Below are 26,338 nucleotides of genomic sequence, written 5' to 3'. Positions count from 1 at the left end.
AAAGAAGTTTTGAAATAAATACGGTAGAAAATTGACCAATTATCATCATGGAACATGATCTTAACCTAATATCCTAATGATTTTTGGCCTAAAAGAAAAATTGATAATTTTGACCCATTTGGCTATTGCTACAAATACTTGGATATATTCGTGCTACTTATGACTGGTTGTGTAGTCAAAGGTCACAAAGTTTCCTCGGCTTGGTATTTCAAAAATAGAGAGGGAAAAAAAGTTTCGGTTTTTTTTTTTATAATATTTTTCTATAACAGGAAGATAGCAAGCATGTAATTACGATTTTTTGTATCACATCTGTCATTAATATCTTAAGAGTCAATTCTTTACCTCAGTGCCTTGCTTATGATTTGGCTGACTTAACATACAACGTGCTTTGGCGCTATCTGCTGGACATTATCTGTTAGTTGTAGATTTTAGAGTAGTAAATGAACTAGCTGATGTTCTGTAACAGTAACTAGCATTTAAAGCGTGTTAAGGATTATATAACTAACGTTATACATGAGTTAGATACGCTTTTCTAATAGCGATAACGATTAAATCCATTACATTTAAACTCGAGGGTCCATCTTCCCTACAGCAGGTGGCGCTGCCATATATATCTATGGGCGTTGCCACATCAGCGCGTCGAGGACGAAACATTACGCCTGACGTCATGACGCTGCTTCAATTTTGAGCGGGGAAATATTGAAACGAAGGGTGCGACTAGTTCTGCTGCATGTAAACAAACTGACAGGTTTGCGCTGACGGAAAATATATATTTACAGTGTGCTGGTGTAGTTTAGAAAATAATGCTTTTCGTGTTGAAACTATATTAATACTTGCGCTGTTGTTGCGTACATAACCTTACCTTCATTTCTCGTCTGTCTGGTAGGACTCTAAGCGAAATGTCGAAACGAAAGCAGTTTCTGGAATCTGTCCATCATGAGCACGTCCAAGATTTTCTGAACTTCATCAGATTGCATGTGAGTCATGTTTACAAATGTAATACATTGTAAAGTATGCGAGTTACAGTATACTTTCATGATTGTTTCTTAAAACGCTTAAGTAACGTTACACTAATGTTTTGACGTGCTTTAGAAAAGAACGCTTATTTTAAAGTGGTGACTAATACTAAAGCACAAGTACATAATGTAATGTACTTCATGTAAATTACATTGGATACATTTTTAACTGTTTAACCAACTAAAGAGAACAAAAGACAAACAAGACCTTACATTTTTACTATAGGATGCTGTTATTTCTTAGATATAACAAGTGTACATTTGAAATAAAGAGGCAAAAGTCTATGCAAGTCAGTTTTCGGAACTACCAGTGAAATCAAGGATTCAGAAAGAGCTATAACTACTGTTTATGTTACTGGTGTTTGGTTACAGAAGGATGGAGTGGATCCCTTTGACCTGGCAGAGGTTTTGCCAGAGCTGCAGAGGAGTCAGAGGCAGGAGCTGTGGGAGAGACAGCTGAAGTTGCTGCAGCATAGTCTTGCTGCTCACCCTCCAGAGCGCTGGATCACTGGAGCCGAGGAGGACGCGGGGGACATGGAGGTGGAGATTTCTGAGGAACAGGTAAGACTGCTGATGTTTCGAAAGAGACGGAAAACCAAAAGCTTTTTTGGAATGTACCAAAATTACAGGGGGGTTTTCTTTCTTGTTTCCTTTCAGATGCAGACAATGGCAGTGATAGAGGGCGTTACGATTGTTTCTACAGTCTCTGTAGACATTTTGCAGGAAAATGACACCTATACTTCTCTTCTCGAATGTGCCCAGATGCTAAACTGTAAGTACTTGTAATGTAACTCTTGAAGTATCAAGAAAATGTTGTCAAAGTATTGACTTTGTAACCTTTTTCTATGATATAGAGCTTACAGCGGAATGCGTGACTTAATATTTCATCAGACATTTATATTTTTTCAAATATTTATAAGTTTAACTGATCAACTGTATTTATAAATGTACACTACAGTACCAGTCAAAAGTTTTTGAAAAGATTTTTGATGTTCTTTAGAGAAGTCTCTTCTGCTCACTAAGCCTACATTTACATTTATTATTAAATCATTATAATATTCTGATTTGCTGCTCAAAAAACATTTATTATTATTATGTTGAAAACAGCTGAGTAGAAATTTTTCCAGTTTCTTTGATGAATAGAAAGATCATAAGAACAGCATTTATCTGAAATAGAAATATTTTGTAACAATCTAAATGTCTTCATTGTTATTTCTATAATCCCTCTAATAATTGAGTGGGGTGTATAATGTTACAAAAGCTTTTTATTTTTAGATAAATGCTGATATTTGGATCTTTCTATTCATCAAGGAATCCTGAAAAAAATGTACTCAACTTTTAAATGTTAATAATAATAATAATAATAATAATAATGTTTCTTGAACAGCAAATCAGCATTTTAGAATGATTTCTGAAGGATCATGTGACACAGAAGACTGGAGTAATGATGCTGAAAATTTAGCTTTGATCAGAGGAATAAATTACATTTTAAAATATATTCAAATAGAAAGCAGTTATTTTAAACAGTAAAAATATTTTACAATATTACTGCTTTTGCTGTATTTTGGATCAAATAAACACAGGCTTGGTGAGCAGAAGAGAATTATTTTAAAAGAATCTTACTGTTCAAAAACTTGACTGGTAGTGTATATTAAATGTCCACTTATACGACCATTAAATAGTTAAGATTAAATGTTTTTGAAAAAAAAAAAAAGTCTCTTATGCTTACCAAGGCTACTTTTTTTAAATCAAAAATACAGTAAAAATGCTTTCTTGTGAAAAAGCATTACAATTTAAAATAACGTTTTCTATTTTCATATATTTTAAAAAGGTCTTTTGTTTCTGTAATAGCAAAACTAATTTTAAGCAGTCATTACTCCTTAAGAAATCATTCTAATATGCTAATTTGCTGCCCAAGAAACATTTATAATTATTCTTATCAAGCTTGTCAAGCTGTTTTTGTGGAAATGTGAAACATTTCTTCAGGATTCTTTGATGAATGGAAAGGCAAAATACAGCATTTATTTAAAATAGAAAAATGAATGGCTTTACTGTCACTTTTCATCAATATAATGAATAAAGTAAAAATGTATTTTTTAAGAAATGGTCTAAGTTAAATATAAATAAATATAAATATCTTATTTATCGTATTTGATCATTGTCATTTCACATGACATTGTACACAGAAAGGTTCATAATTGATATAAAAACTTAAATAGGGTTATACAGAATGTATTTCCTCTATTGGTGTCTTTTACTCCAGGTATAGAGAGTGCTTTGCCACTGTCACACACACCCCTCCAGCAGGCTATTCATTGGCTCTTTGAATGCTGGTGGAAACGGGATCTAAAAGGGAAGGAGGAGCTCGGTTGGACTGCTTTCCTTGTCTGTTTGGAGAACACTGTTACCCTTGAGAAACCGGTAATAGAACCACTTTATATCATTATAAATTATAAACTGGCAGATCGTTTAATATTCTAAATTGTGGATGAAAAGTATCAATGCTTTTGGATATGTTCCCAGGTCAGTGAGCTCAGAAGGCTCTGTACTCTACGAGAGGTGCTTCTCAGTGTGGACTTTGCATCAGAGAGAGGGCAGCAGGTCATTGATCCTCTCCTCCAGTGTTTCTTCAGGCCCTCTCATATTAAACAAGAAGAGGTTTGTGTATTTGTGGGCTCATACGTTTGAGACATTATCTTCTACTGTAGATCATTTTTATATAACTCTGTTTATTGCTCATTTTTCAGGGGAAACGGTTCCTTGCCTTCCTTTTTTCTTGGAACGACAACTTCATTCGGATGATTCATGAAACCATTAAGAATCAGCTGCAGTTTTTCCCAAAGTATTTCAAACACTCATGACCTATTGTTTTATAATGCTTAAAGGTGCACTCAGTAACTTTGTTTTTTCTAAGAGACCATATGAGGGAGAGACAGACAAAAACATTTTTTAAAAACAGTAATATGAAACTGAAAAGCTGCTACGCTCAATATATAAATGCTAAGTATAGCTGCTACAACAATAGAATTTATTTTGTAATGCGAAATTGCGCATGTGCATCAAATGCCTAATGCCTACTAAGAAAATAGTTACCAAGATGAGAGTCAAGAAAACTGACTGGAATTGACTGAAAGTCATTTGGGATGTATCTTTTTAAATGCTTTTTAGCAGGTAAATTACTCAGTGAACTTTTAAAAAAATATGAATTTAAATAGTACTTCACATATTTGAAGGAAAACCTGCTTGATGCTATTTGAGTAGCATAGTTATCAGGTGATCACTCAATGTCATATTCTCCACACAAAACTTGTACTTATTAAAACAAGCCAAGCAAGACAGTTCTGTAGTAATCTAATGTGCGTTTACTTCGTTTGATCTGCTATTTTGTACCTACAGAGCTCTGTCTGTTCATGTGGCTGAGATTTACTTCAGAGCATGGAGGAAGGCATCAGGTTCTTTTCTGGAGGAGATTGAGTCCATCTGCATCCAGGACTTAATGCAGCATGGTCTGTTGCTGCACAGAAACTCACCAGTACACAGCAAAGTCAGACAGGTCAGAGACTGTTTTTCATCTTTATTGCAATGAAGTGGATAATTAAATATGAACTTGTTAACTTACACTACCGTTCAAAAGGTTAGGGCCAATAATGTTTTAGTGTTTTTAAAAAGAAGTCTCTTATGCTCACCAAGGCTGTATTTACTTGAAATGTATAATAAAAGCAGTAATAGTCTGTGGGGATGTAACAGTATTATCAATATCGTGATATTGCAATAGCATACATTTCTTGATGTTATTGTGGTCACATAACAATATGAAATGATAAGTCTACTGGGTAAATAGTGTAGTTTTTAAAATATAATGAAACTTCTTATTCTAAGGTCTTTAAAGTTGTGTTTTGGGGCATTATGCTTTGGCACAGTATCTTTCAAACAAACTAAAACCGAAAGCACAATATGGCTTAATCCCTTCATGAAACAAAACCGAAAGCACAATATGGATTAATCCCCTCATCAAGTCTGTTTTTCGCTTTCATTTCAAAGCGAAGCACACACTTTGTTCAGGCGATCAGCTTGTGATCCAATGTTTTCTGTGCCTCAGAATGGCTTAGTTGACAGTGAATGCAGGGAAATCGTTTTTTGCATGTGCTGTGAGTTTAGCACACGTTTGGGAATGCAACAGCCACCAGTTATGCTTTATTTTCACAGTAGATGATTACAGCATTTCACTAGATTTGTAATGAAACGCATTTTTGTAGTTCTGTTTTTACTGAAGCTGGGGTTTTCCGTCAAAACAAAAGCTCTACTGCCATTTCCGTCAAAATGAAAGCTTAAAAATTCAGTATGAATTGCTGACAGCTAGCGGTTTAAATGGGTAACATTACGGCAGTCCAAATTCAAAATATCTCTTTCAAGTGTAGAAATTAGGAAAGAAGTATTGTATTTTTCCTACTGTAGTGTACAGCAAAAATAATATACCTTTGAAATATTCATTTTCATTTATTTTAGTGTTTTACAATATGGCTTTTACTGTTATAGGAATAATAATAATAATGTTATAATAATAACAACAATTTTATATTATTGCTATGTTCAAACTTGTTTGGCTTTGTAAAACACCATTGTAAAGGTAATTTAGACTGAGACAGTATAACACAAATAAAAAGAGGGTTGAGTTCCCTTTAAAGTTTGGATACAAGTCAAGTCACTTTTTTCTGACTTAAGTTTTCTTAGTTAAGCACATGGATTGGTGCTGGTAATTTTGAACCCTCATAGTGCTTTAGTGCATTAGATAGAATAATTGTACTTCTAAAATTGACAGACTTTTTTTTTTATATCGCAGTAAATATTGTATCGTGGACTTCATATCAAGATATCGTGAGATTCTGATATTGTTATATCCCTAATAGTATGTAATATTAATAACATATAAGATAAATAATCAGGAAAATTGTTTACTACGTACACTGAAGATTTTTACAAATGGAACGGATAAATTTGTGATATGAATTTTGAAACTTAATTCTTAACTGCAAGTAAAAAATAGTCCCTGTCTCTGCATATAGATCCTTACTTATTTCCACAAGCAAAAGTTTCGTGAGGGTGTCGATGAGATGCTGCACAGACTCTACAAGCCAATTCTGTGGAAAGCATTAAAGGTAGATCATAAATCAGCTCAAAGTGTGTTGTTTTATTGTGCTTATACTTTAAAACTGTTGTACAAGCCTGTTGAAGTTAAAGCTTCAGTATTTCACCTTGTTCATTTAGACATGTTTTTAATCATTTTTAACAGGCTACCAATGCTGAGGTTCGTGCCAATGCCACACTGCTCTTCACTGAGGCTTTTCCCATCCATGACCCCAGCATGAGCAGTGAGATGGTGGACCAAGCAGTTCAGAAACAACTTGATTCACTGTTTGTATGTCAACAGCTGATTCCATATTGCATTATTGATATTTTGTAATATTCACACAATGAATAAATCATAAGAATTTTGGTAATAGGCATTCTGTGTGTGCAAAGAATTACAAGCCTTGAACCAAACAACCAGCTATGAGATGAATCACAATATTACAAACTTTAAATTAAAGAAAAAAATATTGAGGAATCATGGGTAGTGTAGTTTTTCACCAGCAATTCTGCTGTTAGACATGAATATTGAAAAATGCAGGCTGATGGCTTTAGCAAAAACATTTACCATTGATTAACAACCTCGTAGCTCACAATAGGTCTGTTTTCATTACTTTATAAGTTATCATTAAAAATCAGTTCCCCTATGGAGAAAATTATTGAGATTTTTACGACTGGGAAACTTTGTGTCTCTATAGGCTCTTCTTGATGACCCGCAGCCCCTCGTGCGCTCTTCTGCAGTGCTGGGTGTATGTTCTGTCCTGGCTCGTTGCTGGGAGGTCATCCCTTCCACGGTCATCACCGACCTACTGGAGAAGCTCATCCTGCAGCTGGCTAATGACACAAGCTCTCCAGATGTCCGCTGCTCCGTCTTCATGGTAAAACCCTGACAGTCTATCAGTCACTTGAGAAAAGTGCAAGTGACCAGAGAGAGATGGGAAGCAATTGCTTAACATATTTCCAGTTTTGCAGTGAAATGCAATTTAAAGCCATTTACTGCTTGAGAAAAGGACACTGTCTTCTGCTAAGTGATTTCAGCGTGATTTAGTCATTTAAGAGCTATAAAAGGATTTTTGGAAAAAATGGAATGTACCCGATCATTAATTAAAAGTTCAGAATTTAGCTTGATTTGAACTTTTGTGCTTTTTCTTCATTTTTTTGTGCATGACTAAGCCTTGTTAAAGCTTGTTTGTTTGTTTGTTTGTTTGTTTGTTTTGCAGTGCATGTCTATAATACTGGATAACAGTTTAAGTCATCCACTCATGGAAAAACTGTTGCCTGCTCTAAAGAGTAGCCTCCATGACAGCTCTGAAAAAGTGCGTGTTGCCTTTGTGGGCATGCTCCTCAAGATCAAGGCTGTCCGGGCAGCCAAGGTAAGAAAATTATGAGATTATGAAGATGGCTTCCAAGCTGTATTGACATTAATTGACAATTTATTACACTACCAGTCAAAAGTTTTTTAACAGTAAGATTTTTATAGTTTTTTTAAGAAGTCTCTTCTGCTCACCAAGCCTGCATTTATTTGATTCAAAGTACAGCAAAAACAGTAAAGTGTTTTAATTTTTTTACTTTTTAAAATAACTGTTTTGTTTTATATATATATATTTTTTAAACTGTAATTTATTCCTGTGATTTCAAATTTTTAGCATCATTACTTGAGTCTTCAGTGTCACATGATCCTTCAGAAATCATTCTAACATTCTGATTTGCTGCTCAAAAAATATTTATCATTTATTTATATTGATATTATAATTATTATGTTAAAAACAGCTGAGCAGATTTTTTTTCAAGTTTCTTTGATGAATAGGAAGTTCAGAAGAACAGCATTTATTTTAAATAGAAAACTTCTGTAAAATGACAAATGACTTTTATTCATCACTTTCTATTTGGAGAATCCTGAAAAAATGTACTCAACTGTTTTAAATAAAATATTGATGATAATAATAATAATGTTTCTTAAACAGCAAATCAGCATATAAGAATTATTTCTGTAGGATCATGAGACACTCAAGTCTGGAGTAATGATACTGAAATTGTAGCTTTGATCACAGAAATAAATTACAATTTAAAATATTTTCAGATAGAAAGCAGTTATTTTACATAGTAAAAAATTTCACAATGTTAACTGCTTTTGCTGTATTTTTGGATCAAATAAATGCAGGCTTGGTGAGCAGAAGAGAATTTTAAAAAAAATTTAAAAACTTTTGATCAGTAGTGTTGTTCTTTCACCAAATTTGCTGTCCTTTGATTTAAAATGTTAACACAAAAATTAAAAAATGTTAATACAAAATATTAGTGTACTCATTTTTGCCTATTTTTTTCCACTTCGTCATGCTGCAGTTTTGGAAAGTTTGTTCTCTGGAGCACCTGCTGGCTCGATTGGAAATGGACTCTCCTCCTGTTTCCAAGCGAATTGTCAGTCTCCTGTTCAACTCATTCTTTCCAGTCAACCAATCTGAGACCGTCTGGTGCGAGCGATGCGTCACCCTGATTCAGACTAACCCCGGAGCGGCTCGCAAGTTTTACCAACACGCTTATCTGTACACGGCTCCTGCTAATATAGGTTAGATTGCTTTGGATACCCCAGTAAGCTTTCTTAAATATGAATTCTGTTTTATATCATGTGTTGAGTTGCCAGGGTTTAGTTTTGACATTTGGAAGTACAGTATGTGTCTTTCTCAGAAATGTCAACGTAAACTCACAGTGCCTTCTCTTTGTAGTCAAGCTGATGCTGGTGATCCGAAAGTGCCTGAATGTGTGCATTCAAAATGCAGGAGATGAAGAATTTGCAACTAGCAATAAAGAAAACAGCACGGTGAGACTTAATGTACACTACTGTTTAAAAGTTTGGGGTCAGTAAGATTTCTTTTCTGAGTTGTTTTTTTTTTTTTTTTTTTTGCTAACCAAGGCTGCATTTATCTAATCAAAAATACAGTAAAAACTATTTTCAGCAGCCATTACTCCAGTCTGCAATGTCACATTATTATTCTGATATGTTGGTTTGGTGCATTTCTTCTTATTGAAGTTGTAAACCATTGTGCTGCTTAGTTTTTCATATACATTTTTTTAGGTTTCTTTGACAAAAATAAAGATTAAAAGAACAGCATTATTTTGAAATAGAAATCTTTTGTAACGATGTAAAAGTCTTTACTGTTGCTTTTGATCAATTTATGGCATCCTTGCTTAATAAAAAATGACATTCTTTGAAAAAAATAAAAATAAAAATTTTAAGTGTCGAGAAATGATTGGGAACTTCAAACAGCTATAAAAATGTAAATCCAAATTTTTCAAGTTTTTCTAGACCAAAAATTTATCTTAAACCATACTTTACTTATTTTTAATTTTGTGTAACTAAATCTGGCTCTTGCCATGAACATAGCCATAGAAGCTGGCATGTTAAAAAAGGAAAGACAACAATTAATAAATAATTAATGATGTTCATGTTTGTCGTTGTCACTAGATGTTGGAGGATGTTCTCTCGGTGCAGGACACCGCCTCCATGGCCAGCCTGCTGGAGATCCTAGTAATTCTGTGGAAAAGTGTTCAGAAATCTCTCATGGCTAACCAAGAGGCCTTCAAGTACACCACGTCAAAGTTTGCAACTGTTCTGCCCCAGTATCTTAAAATCTTCCAGGTAAGAAGCAAATTCACACAGGGAACTAAAGGACGATTTAAAGAGCAAAGCGGAGCACTGTAATCACACATCCTTAAAGCTGATGCAATATGGTTGCAACGTGACGCAGTTTTGTGCATATGTGTGTGTGTGTGCAGGAGGATCGGTGTAAAGCCCCTCTCATTCTTCTAGCCTCTCTACTTCCTGCCTCTTCTGTTCCAGCTCTGAGGTTAGTAGGACTCCCCCTCAACTACCCCTCAATGCAGCTCCCATTGTTAAATGCCCCATTTTAAAGCAATAGTGCTGCTAAAAATGAAAACACTTCCTTGACATGAGATGAATCTGAATTGTTATTTTTCGGGGAGCTGTACAGTACAATGAAGAAAAGAGCATTTCAAAATCTTCTTTCCTGTTGAGCGTCTAACACAGTCCGCATGGTGTCTCAGCCATCTCCCCAGAACAGCAGGTTGGCTCAAAAGTGAAATGCCAATTCTGATTCCTATTTGATCCCAAAGGCGTTCTTTAATGCTGGTGGGATTGAGTGTGTTTTCAAGGCTTTAGAGCGGTCTGTAGGGCAGTCTGGGTGTACTGCATGACTGTGTGTTCCTCTCTGCAGGAGTAAAGTGATGTCTCACTTGAGGAGTTTGAAAGCAGGCACCGCTGTGACGGCATACAGTCAGTCGGTGGAGTGTCTCTGTAGCTGGGGGCAGATCAGCCATATTGTGGAGCTGATAGAGAACTGGCTTGTGGAAGCTACACCTGTAAGAGCGGTAAATGTCATGTAAAGTGTCTGACTGGGGGGTCATTAGATGTTTATGGTGTTTTCATATCCTCTATTATGACTCTCTTGTCAGCAAGGTGATGAAGATACATCTGGAAAAGTGCATTTTGATGGGCTGGAGGAGTCGAAGCCAGATCTGGGCCTAGACTATCTGGATTATCTGCTCCTGCACCCTAAAACACGAGACTGTCTGTTCACGCTGCCACTGGATCAGATCAGACCGCTCCATAAGGCCCTCAACAAATGGAAGGTTTGAAGTTTGATGATTATCATTACAGAGAATTTGTGCAAATGTGCTATTTTTGTGATATTACTGTCATTAGTTACAAAGTCAATATGGTAACCGCAGGTTTTCACCAGTCTTACATTGAAGATACTGCTGCACCGAATTGTTCAGCTGAAGACACGATGTTTTTGCCCTTATTATGTTAGTCACAGCTCTGTGATGAGCTTATAGAATTGTTTTGTTCAAACAAAGTTGTATTTACTAAAGTCTTCAGTGGTTATGTTTTCTGGTTAAAAAGTTTTAAAGGAGAAGTTCTCTTCAGAATGAAAATTCGTGATAATTACTCACCCCCATGTCATCCAAGCTGTTCATGTCTGTCTTTCTTTCTTCAGTCATAAAGAAATTAAGGTTTTTGAGGAAAACATTCCAGGATTTTTCTCCATATTGCAGGTCCAAATTGCAGTTTCAATGCAAATGGGTGCGTCAATGCTTCAAAGGGCTCTACACAATCCCAGCCAAGGAATAAGGGTCTTATCTAGTGAAACGATCGGGCATGTTCTTAAAGAAATAAAAAAAAATATACTTTTTAAACCACAAATGCTAGTCTTGCACTAGATCTGCGTCATGCACGGTTAGTTCTTCGTCTGTGTACTTTGGTTCAAAAAGGTAAGGTTAATGAAAAACTACATTTAATTTTCCCCTCCAACTTCAAAATCGTCCAACATAGTTGTTTTACCTTTTTTTTGTAAAGGGCATTTGACTTTCTTTGCACGTTGGCTTTGTAAACACTGGGTGGGTACTTTCGCCTACGTCACGCATGCTTGATTACGTAATGCATGAGGTCGAGCTAGTGTAAGACGAGCATTTGTGGTTAAAAAGTATAGAAATTTGTATTTTTCTTGCAGCTCCAAATCATTGTTTGGAGCTGCATTGAACCTGCAGTTTGGACCTTTAACCCGTTGGCTCCCACTGAAGTCCATTATATGAAGAAAAATTCTGGAATGTTTTCCTCAAAAACATTAATTTCTTTGTGACTAAAGAAAGAAAGACATGAACATCACAAGACATGGGGGTGAACTTCTTTCTTGAAGTGAACTTCTTTTGAGTTCTGCTTAGTGTTTAGTTCTGAACTGATTCTAGAATGTACCATCATTTTGGAACTATTCTCATTTATCTTTTTTCTATGTGTGCAGTCGCTGTTGTTCTCCTCTCTGAGTGGGGCAGAGGTCAATGTGGCAGTCATTGAAACAGCGCTGAGAGCTTTTATCTTCCATGGCAGATTCAGTATCCATCTTCAACACAAAGTGAGTGTACTGAAGTAACCCCTCTGCATTCACTCTTCGAGTCCTTCACACTCCAAACAAAGCCAACATTTGCTATACACACTCACACAAGCGATGTGAAGAGAGGTTTAAAGAAAATAAGTTGCCTGTCAGTACTTTAGCTATACATTTTCAAGCACTGAGGTGACATGACACAATTCATTTCAGCAGTTAAAGTAGGTCTCCGAATCTTCAAGTATTGATGTTTTTTTTTTGAATTGAATTTGATGTTGAATTGTGCAAATGGTAATATAAATGTAAATTGGACATACTTGAATTTTGTTAACTGCAGCTCAACTGTCAGATCGAACAAATAAAATTCATAATCAGCACCTCTTTTTGATTTTGCAGTACCCAGAGGAGCGGGAGTTTCTCAAATCCCTGGAGCATTCGGTGTCCTGGGTAGAGAGAAAAGTCCTTCCTTTCCTGGCCAGCTCCAGCAGTGAACAACAGTTGTCCTTAAGCAGCAAGATAATAGAAGTGAGTGGCAGTGTGAAAGTATTTTTTTTTTTTTTCTGTTGGGAATTTGTCAATTTAATTATCATAATATTTCACAATATTATTGTGCTTTTGATCAAATAAATGTACCCTTAGTGTGCATTAGCGACTTCAACAACATAAAAAATCTTACAACAAACTTTTAGTGTACATGTAAAACATTTTAAAGCTTTATGTGCTACATTAGGGCTGGGTGGTATGACGGTATATATCGTTACAGCGGAATGAAATGTGTACCGTAAAAGAATTTTTTATTCCGTGTATACCGCAAAATGTAAATAAGTGGGCGTGGCCAACTCACGTGCAGCACGCGTGAGGCTGAGACTGGTCAAACCGTTGAATGCAAGACTGAAGGATACGCTGGGAGGTTGTAAAAACATGGAAAAGGAGAAACGAACAGACGAGGAGGGCTCAAAAGAAAATCCTGAGCAGGAGGAGGAACTCGTCATTAAGAAAAGTTTACAATAATAAGTTCTGTCCACATCAAGCTGTGAAATGTGACATACTGTGGAATTGTTGTTCATATAAAGTCATATTTTGTTTACTATATAAGGTTAAATACAAAATACAAAATAATCAAATAAGATCAAGTCCTTTTCTTTTCAAGCTTATTTATTATATAAAACCCTTTTGTACATTTTCTGGAATAACTACCTATATAAAAAACTATATCGTGAAAAATATCATTACCGTGAAATAAAATTTCTCATACCGTGAAATAAAATTTTGGTCATACTGCCCAGCCCTATGCTACATTACAATTAAAAATAGTGTTTTCCTTGTTGAAAATGATAGACAACACAGGGCTTGATCCTAAAACTAATCAATTGCTTCGCAATTTCACAAGGAATTATGCAGACACACATGATTTTGTGTTATATGTATATAATTAATTTCCCTTTCTGTATCGTTATCAGGGTTGTTTAACAGTCTGCAAGAATGTGCTGCGGGTTTCTGTAGGAGATGGTGATTTCAGAGACCACTTACTGCAGCATGCTGCCTCTGTACTGCAGAACGGTGAATATTAAGTCTTTATGGTGATCTAGGGCCCTGTGATTTTATTATATATTTTGGAGAATAAAACTGACAGATTTATGTGTTTAGTCAAGATACAATAATATGTTTGACCACCTTCTTGCAAAAGTTTACAATAGAGTTCTATAGCTGTGATGCCAAAACCCAGAAGACTCATTCATCATGAGTTTTTTCTTATAGGTTTTTCAATATATTAGTAATTTTTGGACACTCACACTGGAAATGTTCTTATGTAGTTACTTATTTATTATTTAAACTTTTTTTTTTATGAACTTACCGGCTTTAAAATTTACACATTTGCTGAGTAAAACTTACTAAGTATTGTCGGTTTATACAGTACCAGTCAAAAGTCTCTTCTGCTCACCAAGCCTGCATTTATTGGATCCAAAGTACAGCAAAAAAAATAGAAATATTTTTACTATTATAATAACTGTTTTCTATTTGAATATATATTAAAATGTAATTTATTCCGGTGATTTCAAAGCTGACTTTTTAGCATCATTACTCACATGATCCTTCATAAATAATTTAAATATTGTGATTTGCTGCTCAAAAAACATTGTTGAAAACAGCTGAGTAGAATTGTTTTCAGGTTTCTTTGATGAATAGAAAGTTCAGAAGAACAGCATTTATCTGAAATAGAAATCTTTTGTAACATTGTAAATGTCTTTATCATCACTTTTGATCAATTTAACCTGTCAAAACTTAACTCAATGCAAAACGTCCTGTTGGAACACTAAGGGGTTAAAGCATCCTCGCTAGATAAAAGTATTAATTTCTATAATTTCTCCCCCCAAAATATATATATATACTGACTTTAAGCTTTTGAATGGTATAGTGTATAATGTTACAAAAAGCTTTTTAATTCAGATAAATGCTGATCTTTGGATCTTTCTGTTCATCAAAAAATCCTGAAAAAATGTACTCTACTGTTTTAAATATTGATAATAAAAATAAAAAAAATGTTTCTCAAACAGCAAATCAGCATATTAGAATGATTTCTGAATGATCATGTGACACTGAAGACTGTAATAATGATGCTAAAAAAATTTAACTTTAAAATACATTCAAATAGAAAGCAGTTATTTTAAATGGTAGAAATATTTCTGTAATATTACTGCTTTTGCTGTATTTTGGATCAAATAAATGCATGCTTGGTAAGTGGAAGAGACCTATTTTAAAAAAAGCATTAAAAATCTTACTGTTCAAAAACATTTGACTGCTAGTGTATTTACCACAGACCTTGTTTTATTCATAAATTGAAAAACACCATTATATAAACCCATAGGAAAGTCTCTAAGGAGCCCATGGCAAATTAGTCTTCCAGATTTTGACGTCACAGCTGCAGCACTGTATAGCATAATGCCTTTATCACAATTGTTGTGTATGTGTGTTCATTTAGAGAAAGGATACATGTGCATCCCTCATGTGCTCGCTCTGCTTACTGAGGTGGCACAGGGCTGCCTTTCCCATATGACTGAAGCACAGGAAGAACAACAGTCCCTCACTATCCGCATTTTGACCAACATCTTCCAGAAAGTTGTGGAGATCATAGCGCATCGACTGCGTAAAGACAAGGAAGAGGGTCAGGAGGTGAGGCCTTCGAAAGAGACGTTAGGTCCTTCCTCAAATACAATTTTCATTTCCAGATGTTTCTGAATGCGTTTGACAAACGTCTTGTTAAAACTTAACTGACATTTCTACTTGACGGCATTTCTTTCTGACACTTTATTTTAAAAAGCCTTTCTTTATGTATCTTTAGCTGTGTTTCTCTTCTGAAGAAGCTCTCTATGAGTTCTTACTGGTGACTAAGTTTACAACTGAGAGGTCAGAGTTCATCACAGGAGTCTTCTCATCACTCTGTGCCGCAGTTATTATTGATATCAGCCGCACCTTGCAGAAGGTAAATCTGCTAATTGTTTCGTTTTCTGTGCTGTTTGATGTTTGTGTGGCATTTCTACCTTGTATTTTTAATTGAAAGATTCGTTGAGCTCAAAGCATTTCTTTTTACTCAGATGTCATTGTAAATGAGCAATATAAAAAGTGTTTTGTTCTTTAGACAAAATAAAATCATAAGCAGTGTTGGAAAGCTGACTATAGCCATGTATAAAAATAAGTTAATAGATAAATGAAACAACTCGAGACACTCAGGCTTGGAAGAATAAATGTAGAAAGCAACAATTTGATGTTTCTTCATGCAGATCTCTCATGTGGAAGAGGTGTTGACTCCAGAGACGGTTAATGACCTTCCACCTCTCTCAGACACCATACTCAAAGTGACGCTCAGATCTCCTGCTGTTACAAGGTAACGTTAAACACCAACTAGAACTAAAAGTCTGCATTTATACTTAAATTGAACATTTCTAAATCATTTTCTGGTATGTTCCAGGTTTTTTCTATCTGAAATGAGCTCCTCCATAGAGTCCGAGGCCATCGATAGTATCACACAGTGGGCTGCAGTTACACACATTCTGACCATCATGAAACAATGTAAGTTTTAGTTTCTAATTTATTGCTACTGTTAAAGGGTTAGTTCACCCAAAAATGAAAATAAGCCCATTATTTACTCACCCTCAAGGCATCCTAGGTGTATGTGACTTCCTTCTTTCAGACAAATGCAATCGGAGCTATATTAAAAATGGTTCTGGCTTCTTCAAGCTTTATAATGCAATGGGCGGGTGTTTCTCTTCATCCGTCCAAAACTGGTCCAATGAAGTGCATCCATCATAATAAAAAGTGCCTCACACGGCTCCGGGGGGTGAATAAAGGCCTCCTGTAGTAAAACAATGTGTTTTTGTAAAAATATATCCATATTTAATAGCTAATAATCACTTTAATCTAGCTTGAGCTAACAGTTGTACACAGAAGCCGTTCCGGGCGATTGAAGTAGGACATCGGATTAGGGGTGCAATGGATCGCAGATGATCCGTGATCCGTGCGGACCGGACCCCACGGTTCGGTACGCATGTGGTTCGCGGATTAACTGTTAAGTTTAACCATCATAGAGTAAAAGTGTATAATTTGCAAATGTTTGGTCTTGCTAATTTACCCATTCAAACTACTTAAACTGCTGCAGCAAAAGAGAACACGAGCGCTGTTTCTATCTTTCTTTTCTTTCTTTTTTTTTTTACTGCTGCACATACCTGAAGCGAGCACGCGCACAGAGAGAGAGAGAGACAGAGAGAGACGCGCGATTTAGACTGCGTGATTCACAGATTGATTCCTCTTTAAAACTTCTCTTAACATACATACAAAGTTATGTTTAAATACTCGTTTTGGTATTCTGGTAAACACAGTCGGTTGTGTCTTCAGTGAACCGAAACAGCTGAGAAAGATGCGTGCCAGTATTAGATACGTGAATTAGGGCTTAAAGAGACAGCATCCTATAAATACCTGCAGTGAAAAGAACTAGTTATTTTCCAATTAAATATTAAATTTCTGCACCTGAATACTAGTGTTATTGATTTTATTAGTAACTTTGTTGTATTCATCTACACTTGTCATTTGTGTAACTGTTCTTGTTTTGTTACTGACTTTATTAGTTGAGCTAGTAGTTTTTGCTGTGGATTAGAAGTACTTAAAGTTAGCATTCAGTAATTATTAAAAAACAAACTTTTTTTATTTTGTTGGTTTTTTACTGATCCGAAAAATGATCCGATCCGTGACTCCAAATCCGTGATATGATCCGAACCGTGAGTTTTGTGATCCGTTGCACCACTAACATCGGTGTTGCGCATACCAGGGTGTCCACGGATCCTTAAAAAGTCTTAAATAATGTTTTCCTAATATAAAGCCTTAAGTCTTGAATTCAGTTTCGATAGGTCTTAAAGTTACTGCATTACTGCGTCTTCAGACAGAATCGCAGTAGCAGAATACAGGTTGAACAAACTTTTTTTCTGTATATAATGGTCTCAATAATAATAATAATAAATAAAGGCCGAGCTAGCTGACCACCAGCCTTCGAGATACTTTTAAAATGTTTTTTTTTCTTGCCTGACCGAACAAACAGCCTGATTAAAACTGAAGAAACAAAAACAACCATCGAAGCATCGAAACGCAAGAAAGATTCCTATTTTAATTCATTCAACGTAAACAGCAATTGATTGTTAGTATTTCTGGTCTCTTTATGAGAGACTGCAAAACAAATGAGCGTAACGGCACACATCCTCTAGAAAGAAACTCTAAAGAAATACACTGAGGTAAAAATTGAAAATGTATAGTTTATTTATAACATGATATAGTTCAGTAATATACCAAGGGAGCTTTTTGCTGAATATTCTTACGACTACAGATGTTACATTAATTTTAGTTTAATAAACTAGTTAGTCGAATAGTTACTTACATTTCAGACAAAATATTTACTGTTTTGTTCTGTTTCACCAACGAAAACTGTTCCAAAATATAGCTGCAAGCAGCAATTACGGGGCCAAGCATTCAAAGGGCAAAATGAGGAGCTAAGGATGCCAGGAACAGCAGACCAACTGCAACAATAAGTAAAAGAAAGCAATTTTTAGATGATTTTAGTCAAAATTACAGAAAAATGATGTAGAACGCCTACTGATATGATTTAATGCTTATTACGTTTGACCAACAGGTGGCGCTGTTATCAGATCGATGTGGTGTGTTTAGTGTGAGGTGACAAACGTGCGCACAAAGTTTGGTGTCATTATGTCAAAGTTTTCCAAAGATAAAACCTCATAGTCATTTTCACATCAAGCCTAAAATCTATAGAGGCGCTGTACGAAAACGGTTTCAAGTATCAACATGAAATCCATAGCTTTTTGTCAGCACAGCCTGAAGATGATCTGACTCGATATTGGTGAAAATCGGACGAACGGTCAAGGACTAGTTCGAAAAAGTAGGGTTTCAACATAAATCAAAATGGCGGACAGGAAGTTTGGCCAACTGTGGCATAATTGGTATCTATGTTGTCGGCATGACCCAAGGATTATTTTGAGACCAGTTTCATTACTATAGGCTCATGCTATCTGCAGTTATTAGCATTTTTGATCATTTTAAAATTAATGGTTAATGAATGGTTCATTAACTCTTGACCCATAGGTGGCGCTGTTACCAAATTGATGTGGTGTAATCAGTGTGAGGGTGTAATGCCTCATACCAAATTTCGTGCAAATATCTCAAAGCTTTGCAGAGATACAGCTTCAGATGCGCTTTGGCATCTTTCCAGCAAATTCGTTGATGCGTTAAATGAAAACTGTTTCGAATATCGACACGAAATCCATAACTTTTTGTCAGCATGGTCTGATGATGATCTGAGTCAAATTTGGGGAAAATCAGACTAACAGTCTAGGAGGAGTTCGAAAAAGTAGGTTTTCTACAATAATCAAAATGGCGGACAGGAAGTTAGGCCAATTTTGGCTAAATTGGTATCAATGTTCTCAGCCTGACCCAAGGAATATTTTGAGATCACTTTGATTACAATGAGCCATTTACTCAAAAGTTATTAGCTTTTTTCAAAATTTCGTTATAACATTTGACCATAAGGTGGCGCTGCCACCAAACTTTTTGAGTACTGTCAGGGCATGGTGACGAAGATACATACCGAGTTTCGTAACGATAATGCGTTCGTAAAATATAGCATTTTATAACAAAATTCAAAATGGCCGACGCCCAAAATGGCTGACATGGGAAAATTGGATATGGTTCGACTCAGCATGCCCCTCCAAATCTAACAAGACCACTTTTGATATTTTTGGTCAAACCACTGAGAAGTTATAAGCAAAAAAAAAAAACATTTTACATATCTCCTGACCACTAGGTGGCACTGTGACGAAACACTGCAGGTAGCCTCAGGTCATGCTTGTTATAACACAAAACAAGTTTGGTCTCAATACTCCAAAGCGATGCGGAGATATGGCCTCACATCCATTTTTGCACTCTTTTCGTAGAATTAATTAGCATATTATTCGATAATGGTTTGTCCAATCAACTTGAATTCCATAACTTTTTGCCAGCATGGTCTGAAGATGATCTGAGCCAATTTTGGTGAAAATCAGACAAACTGTCTAGGACGAGTTCTAAAAAGTAGGTTTTTCAAACAATTAATTATAGAAAAAAACTAAACCTTACGATTTTTGAAATATGACTCGGCATGAGCCAAAGATTAAGAGAAAATTGGAATTTTGATTTTATGTCTTACGGTTCAAAAGTTATCAGCAAAAAGAAAGTGAAAGTTTGGACAAGTGGTGGCGCTAGAGAGTTTGAGTTAGAGACTCCAAACTTGCTATGGTTAAAGTTGAGACTGTCCTGTATTAGTGTGCCAAATTATACTACTTTCCCGCAAGCGGTTCTATGGGCTGCCATAGACTTGGGGCGGAATAATAATAATAATAAGAAGAATTCTAACGAAAACAATAGGTGCCTCCGCACCTTCGGTGCTTGGCCCCTAATAATAGGAAACAGAACGGATACAATAGGTGCCTACGCACCTTCGGTGCTTGGCCCCTAACAAGGATCACAGCAGAAGTACAGCACATTCTCCAAGCAACATTTTACTACTAAATGATTCGGCGTTTTGCTCTATTCAGTTTAACTCAAATAACTCACTCATTAAGTGACTTACCGCCACCTGCTAATAGTTTAGTATGTTTAAAAGTATGCATCCCCTCCCCAACATTTCTAATTTGTACATTCATAAATGTATTTTAAACATTAATCTCATAACATCATTTATTGCACTTTTAATTTTGCAGTGTAAATTATGTAATCTGACTGCTAACAGCCATATAGAATTTATTAATAAATTGTAATGATTTCAAAGATAATGCATACGTTTCAAAAGTAAAAAAGGCCTTTATAAAGGTAAATCAAATATGCAGATTTAAGATGTAAAAGCTGATAGAGCACTGATGAAAATATTGCTTCAGAATAAATTGTTTACATCACCAGATATCTCTAAGTGGTACTTTTATGGGGACTATTTGTGTGGAATAGAATCTGCTGATATGAAAAGTTCATTGTATATCGTAGTAATAAATATAATTTATTACAACCATGAAATTGTTTACTTTTTACATTAAACACATTAAATATTACATATATGCATGTAATATAATGTGTATTTACATTCCAGGTTAAGGTCTTAAATTTCATATAAGGTGGTATTAAAAAGGTCTTAAAGTCTTAAATTTCACTTGTTCATATCTGCAGAAACCCTGGCATGCGCCTGTGAGTCTCGTGAAAACTAACATTATTTACAGGAGCAAATGAAGCAAAGTTTCCTGACTTTAGCAAAGGAAAACCAATCTCTTGGCTTATATCGAAATCCTCCGACATTTTTCTTTACAAATCCTCATTTTGTTAGTGTAATCTAAAGAAAAGTGATTACGTTTTAAATATGGATATTTTTCATACAAAAACGCATCGATTTACTACAGGAGGCCTTTATTTACCCATTGGAGCTGTGTGAGGCACTTTTTATTATGGATGAATGTGTTTTATTGGACTTGTTTTGGACTGTTGATAAGAAACACCCGCCCATTGCATTATAAAGCATGAAGGAGCCAGAACAATTTTTAATATAACTCCGATTGCATTCATCTAAAAGAAGGAAGTCATGTACACTTAGGATGCTTTGAGTGTGAGTAAATAATGGGCTAATTTTCATTTCTGGGTGAGCTAACCCTTTAAGGCCTGATCACATCTTGTCAGTTTAAACAATCAAGTGCAACAACATGCGAACTCTGCACTTCTGCGCTGTTTACTCAGGGATGGAAATTAGCACCCGCCACCAGCCAAATGCGGGTGACTTTGTGTTGTGGCGGGTAAACTCGCTTCACCCACCGGCCACCGTGGCGGGTAAATAAAAATAACATACTTCAACCGGACGGCGTGAGGCAGTAATGCACCTTAACGTTGGTTGCGAACTGCCGTTAAAATACACGAAGAAGAAGACGGCGGACACTTTTAGCGGAGGCACACCTTCAAAAAAATGTGGTGATACATCACAGGCGTTAAGAGGTCTGTTAAAATATCTTTACAATCTGCTTTTGAAGAAATATATTGTATTTCGTGCTACAGCGCACATTCTGTCAGATGCAATTCATGGCGCGTCTTTCTCAATATACTGTACAACGCGGCATTCATTCACATCAGATGATAACTCGGCGGCAGAGTTCCACTCACACAGGGGCGTAATTTCCACTGGGGACACTAGGGGTGGCACGGTACATGAAAAACAACCGAACCGTTCGGTTCGCTTGTCTCGGTTCGGTGCGTGTGTGCGTCGCACGGTTCAACGGTTCAACGCATGCGCAATATAGCCTCGTGAGTGTCCTTTTTGCGCGAAATAAGAGGTGTGTGTAGACATAGAGACAGTAAAAGTGGAGTGCTGCAGGTTACGTCACGTGTAGAAATGGCAAGTGGGAGAGATAAGGAAGGCTGCCCGGAGTTGGAGGATGCGCCAGCTATGATACACTGTTCATCCAACTTGGCTGTGCTTTCAATTTTATTAAAGGAAAGGATGAAGCTGATTAGTTGGTTCGTGTCACATTGCCTGCGGTGAGCTTGCGGAATTTTGAAAAGTTGAGATGTTTTTATCTCGATGCGGCGCGGATGCGCCTGGAAAAAACGAGCGTGTCGCACCACGTCGCTTCCATTACGAGCGCGCATACCACGCGTCTACATTTGAAATAACAAACTTGAGTGCGCAAAAGAGGCTTCATGTGAACGGCCCCTTAGCCAGGTCAGTTGTGTGGGAACATTTTGGATTTCATGTTACCTGTGATGAAGACGGGAATAAAAGAATAGATCGAACTGAGACTGTGTGCAAGCATTGTGGAAAATGCATATAATATGCTAAGGGCAACACTTCTAATTTGTCAGTTCATCTGAGAAGACATCACACCAGTGTGTTGGTAGACATGCAAGTTAATTCTTCAGTTCAATCTTTATGTGCTAAAAAGGCACATAAATTCCTGTGGAGATACACATTGTCCTGATTTTGCCAAATAAATGAAAAGCATGTCATCAATGTCTTCTCTATTGCTGTATCAAATCTCCCCTAGCTTTCCTCAGAGATGGTCTCAATGTGCTTAAAGTCAAGTCCAATTCAGTTTGTGCATGATTACATGATAAAACTAGCCTGGCTAACGCCAGACCACGTTATGACTTCGTCATGATTCGTGGTCTGGGAACCACATGTTCATTTTCTCATATTTGAGGCGTGGTTTACGAATGCCCAGAGCCGTTTATTGGGTGCTACGAATGTCTATCAAATGCGCCTGTGCGTAGCTCATAGCCAATCGTTTCAATCATACCAGATGACGTATACAGAGCGATGGTTTAACGGCAAAAGTTGCTCTTTTTTCAAAATAAACTTGCGTTCTAAACTATTTACAACACTATCTAAGGGGCCGTTCACATGTCGCGTCTTTTGCACGCTAAAGTTCGTTATTTCAAATGTAGACGCGCGGTATGCGCGCGCATAATGGAAGCGACGCGGTTGCGACGCGCTCACGTTTTCCATGCGCAAGCTACAGAGCGGTTTGGAAAGGAGAAAGCGACGCGCCTACCGTTTTCCACGCGTTTTTAGGCGCGACATGTGAACGGCTGCATTGAATGATAACTTGCTGCCATGCTGGATCCATAGTTATAAACAAACTGCTTCAGTGAGTCACGACGCATAGAAGGCGTCATCGTCTTGCTGCTCCCTCCCCGTTCTGTGATTGGTTCCCTATCTGAGGTGAAAATTTGGTCCATGGTTTCCATGCTACCTTCCAGCGTGAATAAAATCGCGCTGCATGGAAGGCAGCATGGGGACACCCAGGCTATGATAAAACTTTTTTTTTTTTAATAATGTATCCTAAATTGTGGTTAATCAAGCTACATTTCATTTGCCAAAACAAACTTCTGGAGTGTTAAAGATTAAAATAAAAAAAATAAAAACAAGAACCGTACAGAACCGAAAACCGTGACCTAAAACCGTGATACGAACCGAACCGTGGGTTTTGTGAACCGTGCCACCCCTAGGGGACACGCTTTTCAAAATCCCGTTGGTGTCCACCCAAATGGTTTTAAGTAATCTCTTGTATTTTAGAATGCACGCTCTACGCTGCCGAGAGTTTCGCGCTATAGTAGGCTTAAAACGAAACCAAAAGTAAAACGCGCACACGCATTCAAAAGCAACTTTAATACCCTGCGTTTAGAGAGCGACTCCCCAATGCGCGCAAATTAGGCTACATAAAATATCTAGGCTGTTATAGTATGTGGGCTATAAGTTGTGTAGTTGTGAAGATAGCTCTGTGTCATGATAGAAAAATTTTGTGAAAATGTCAGTATTTTATTGAGACTTGAGATTAAATAAACTGCTCTCAAGTATAGTAGATCTTGTAGTATTAATTTTCACATGCAGCTACACATTGTCGGTTAAAAACATTTAGTGGCTGGTAGATTTTGAAATCCACCAGCCACACTGGCCGGTGGACAAAAAAGTTAATTTCCATCCCTGTGTTTACTGTCTCTCAGTGATCTATTCTATTTAATTGTGCCATTTGTTGTAAATGTGTTTATTTTTATTGTATTATTTTTCTTATTTTATTACCGACTTCACTTGTCTTATGTTTCTTAATGAATATTTTGTTTGCAATGAATAAATTAGGCTAGTATTTTTTTTCTGTAATGTCTAAAATGGAATTGAGCCATGCTTGAGGGTTTAACTCTGATAAATAAAGACATTGCTATAGTAAACTAAAATAATAATTAAGAAATATTTATTTTTATTATTAAAAAAAACAGTTGTGTCTTGGATATAAAGAATAACATAAGATGATTATTATTATTATCAAATTCAATTTGTTTGGCTTTCTAAAATGTGAATATGATGTCGACTAAGACACTATCACAACAAAAAGGTGCACCATATTAAAATTACAAAAATGTCTTGCTTAGATACAGCTTAAACTGTATGCCTTTAATGCTGTGGCAATTTTTTGTCATGGTATCAAATATTGATATTTCTTACTGTATTTAGAAATGCCAGTATCGTGACAACACTATTTCACATGGCCTACAGCATATAACAAGTGCAGGGGAGCTAGACTTGAAGAAACTTGAGTGATATAAAGTGAAAAGTAAGAATGAGTTTGATTTGTTTCTTTGTTTTCACCTTTCTGTTCATTACAGCAGATGAATTTATTGTGGAGTTGAAGGAAATTGCTTTGTCTGTACGCAGACAAATACAGAACTATTACAACATCACTGCAGAAAACTCTGACAATATACAGAGGTAAAAGATTTAGATGTCTCATTGTGAAAGCATGCTGTCGGAGTCCTATATACAATGATAACTGTACTATCATTGTTAATGTTGTTTTGCTCTTTTTCTCTCTCAATCTTAGGACCATCTATGAATCCACTGTCAGAATGCTGAATGACATCCTAAATTCATGCCAACAAACAAACAGTTAAACGAGCAGCTAATAGTTTAGAGCTTATGCATTTTCCCACAAAATCCTTTATCCCTTTTGTTTTCTCAGCTTTATGCTCTCTTGTTTTTGTTTTTCACTCTGTATACAATAACATTTACTATATGAACAAAACTTCCATAAAACTTTATCTTGGTTCAATGCAATCACAATCTATTTTAGTACAGTTTCAAATGCAAGTGTTTCCAGTGCATATAACGGTAGGTTATAATCTTCTTGAGTCTTCATAGAGTCAGTCTTCTCAAAATCTTCTATTTTTTTAAGACACTTTAGTGAATATGCTATGCCTTGGAAGAAATATTTCCCTCCTTTTTACCTTTTCTGTTTCATACTTGGATCCAAATACTAGGGTGTGATGTGTTGTTATATTTCTACTTTTCCCTCATAGCACGCACAGACCAGTTAATTGCTACACGCACTCTGAGATATGAATATATGATTCAATATTTTCTACTCTGAGGTCTTAAGTGTTACATTCTACAATCAAAGTGTGAAATAAAGAAAAAGCACATGACATTCAGACTGATATTGAAGAAAACTTGCTTGTGCTAGTTGCTTGTGATTAAACTTGAACCTAAATGTTTTGGTGGATTCTCACTACAACTACAAAATTGTTTCTATAATACCAGATAAAAGATTTTTTTAAGAAGTCTATTTTGCTCACCAAGCATTCATTAACAGTACAATTTTGAAATATTTTTACTATTTAGAATGTTTTCTATTTGAATATATTTTAAAATGTAATTATTCCTGGGATTTCAGAGCTGAATTTTTGATTACTCCAGTCACATGATCTAATTCTAATCTAATTTTGATTTGCTGCTCAGCAACTATTAGTCTTATTTTGTTAAACACAGCTGAGTAGAAGTTTCTTTGATGAATAGAAAGTTCAGAAGAACAACATTTATCTGAAATAGAAATCAATCTTTTGCATTTTAAATGTATTTATCATCACTTTTGATTAATTTAAAACATCCTTGCTAAATTTAAATATTAATTTCAATCATTTTTTTATTGACTCCCAAGCTTTTGAATGGCCAGTGTTGGGCAGTAGTTTAACTACATTTCTCAGTAGCGTGGTGGTAGCATCGCTGTTTTCAGAATCAAATAGCTTTTCAGTAGCCTAAGCTCTTTTTTTTTTTTTTTTTTGGTCAAGTAGTGCGGAAGCGTCAACAAAAGCTAAAAGTTTTATATTTCTTTTATACTTAAAGCTCAAATCGGAAATATAACTGCTACGGATCACTGATCCTGGGTCAGTAAGCGATGCCACCACCAC

The 26,338-nt window shown here is 36.0% G+C and overlaps 1 protein-coding gene across 1 annotated transcript; it reads left to right on the top strand.

Annotated features, from left to right (window-relative positions):
* The first annotated feature begins 758 nt into the window (after positions 1 to 758).
* Positions 759 to 25,645, top strand: LOC141331047 (condensin-2 complex subunit G2). Its single transcript, XM_073835899.1, has 26 exons — positions 759 to 977; positions 1,389 to 1,577; positions 1,674 to 1,788; positions 3,280 to 3,437; positions 3,540 to 3,674; positions 3,764 to 3,858; positions 4,413 to 4,569; positions 6,080 to 6,172; positions 6,307 to 6,432; positions 6,842 to 7,021; positions 7,364 to 7,516; positions 8,484 to 8,706; positions 8,864 to 8,958; positions 9,604 to 9,777; positions 9,915 to 9,985; positions 10,373 to 10,526; positions 10,611 to 10,787; positions 11,957 to 12,067; positions 12,437 to 12,565; positions 13,501 to 13,600; positions 15,021 to 15,211; positions 15,381 to 15,521; positions 15,820 to 15,923; positions 16,008 to 16,108; positions 24,761 to 24,863; positions 24,976 to 25,645. The coding sequence occupies exons 1-26, from the start codon at positions 900 to 902 to the stop codon at positions 25,043 to 25,045; spliced, it is 3,423 nt and encodes a 1,140-aa protein (XP_073692000.1). The 5' UTR covers positions 759 to 899; the 3' UTR covers positions 25,046 to 25,645.
* The last annotated feature ends 693 nt before the right edge of the window (positions 25,646 to 26,338 follow it).

Source organism: Garra rufa, chromosome 3 (assembly GCF_049309525.1).
Source record: "Garra rufa chromosome 3, GarRuf1.0, whole genome shotgun sequence".
Taxonomy (NCBI): domain Eukaryota; kingdom Metazoa; phylum Chordata; class Actinopteri; order Cypriniformes; family Cyprinidae; genus Garra; species Garra rufa.
The sequence above is the reverse complement of the archived record's forward strand: the minus strand, read 5'-3'. Positions and strand labels throughout refer to the sequence as shown.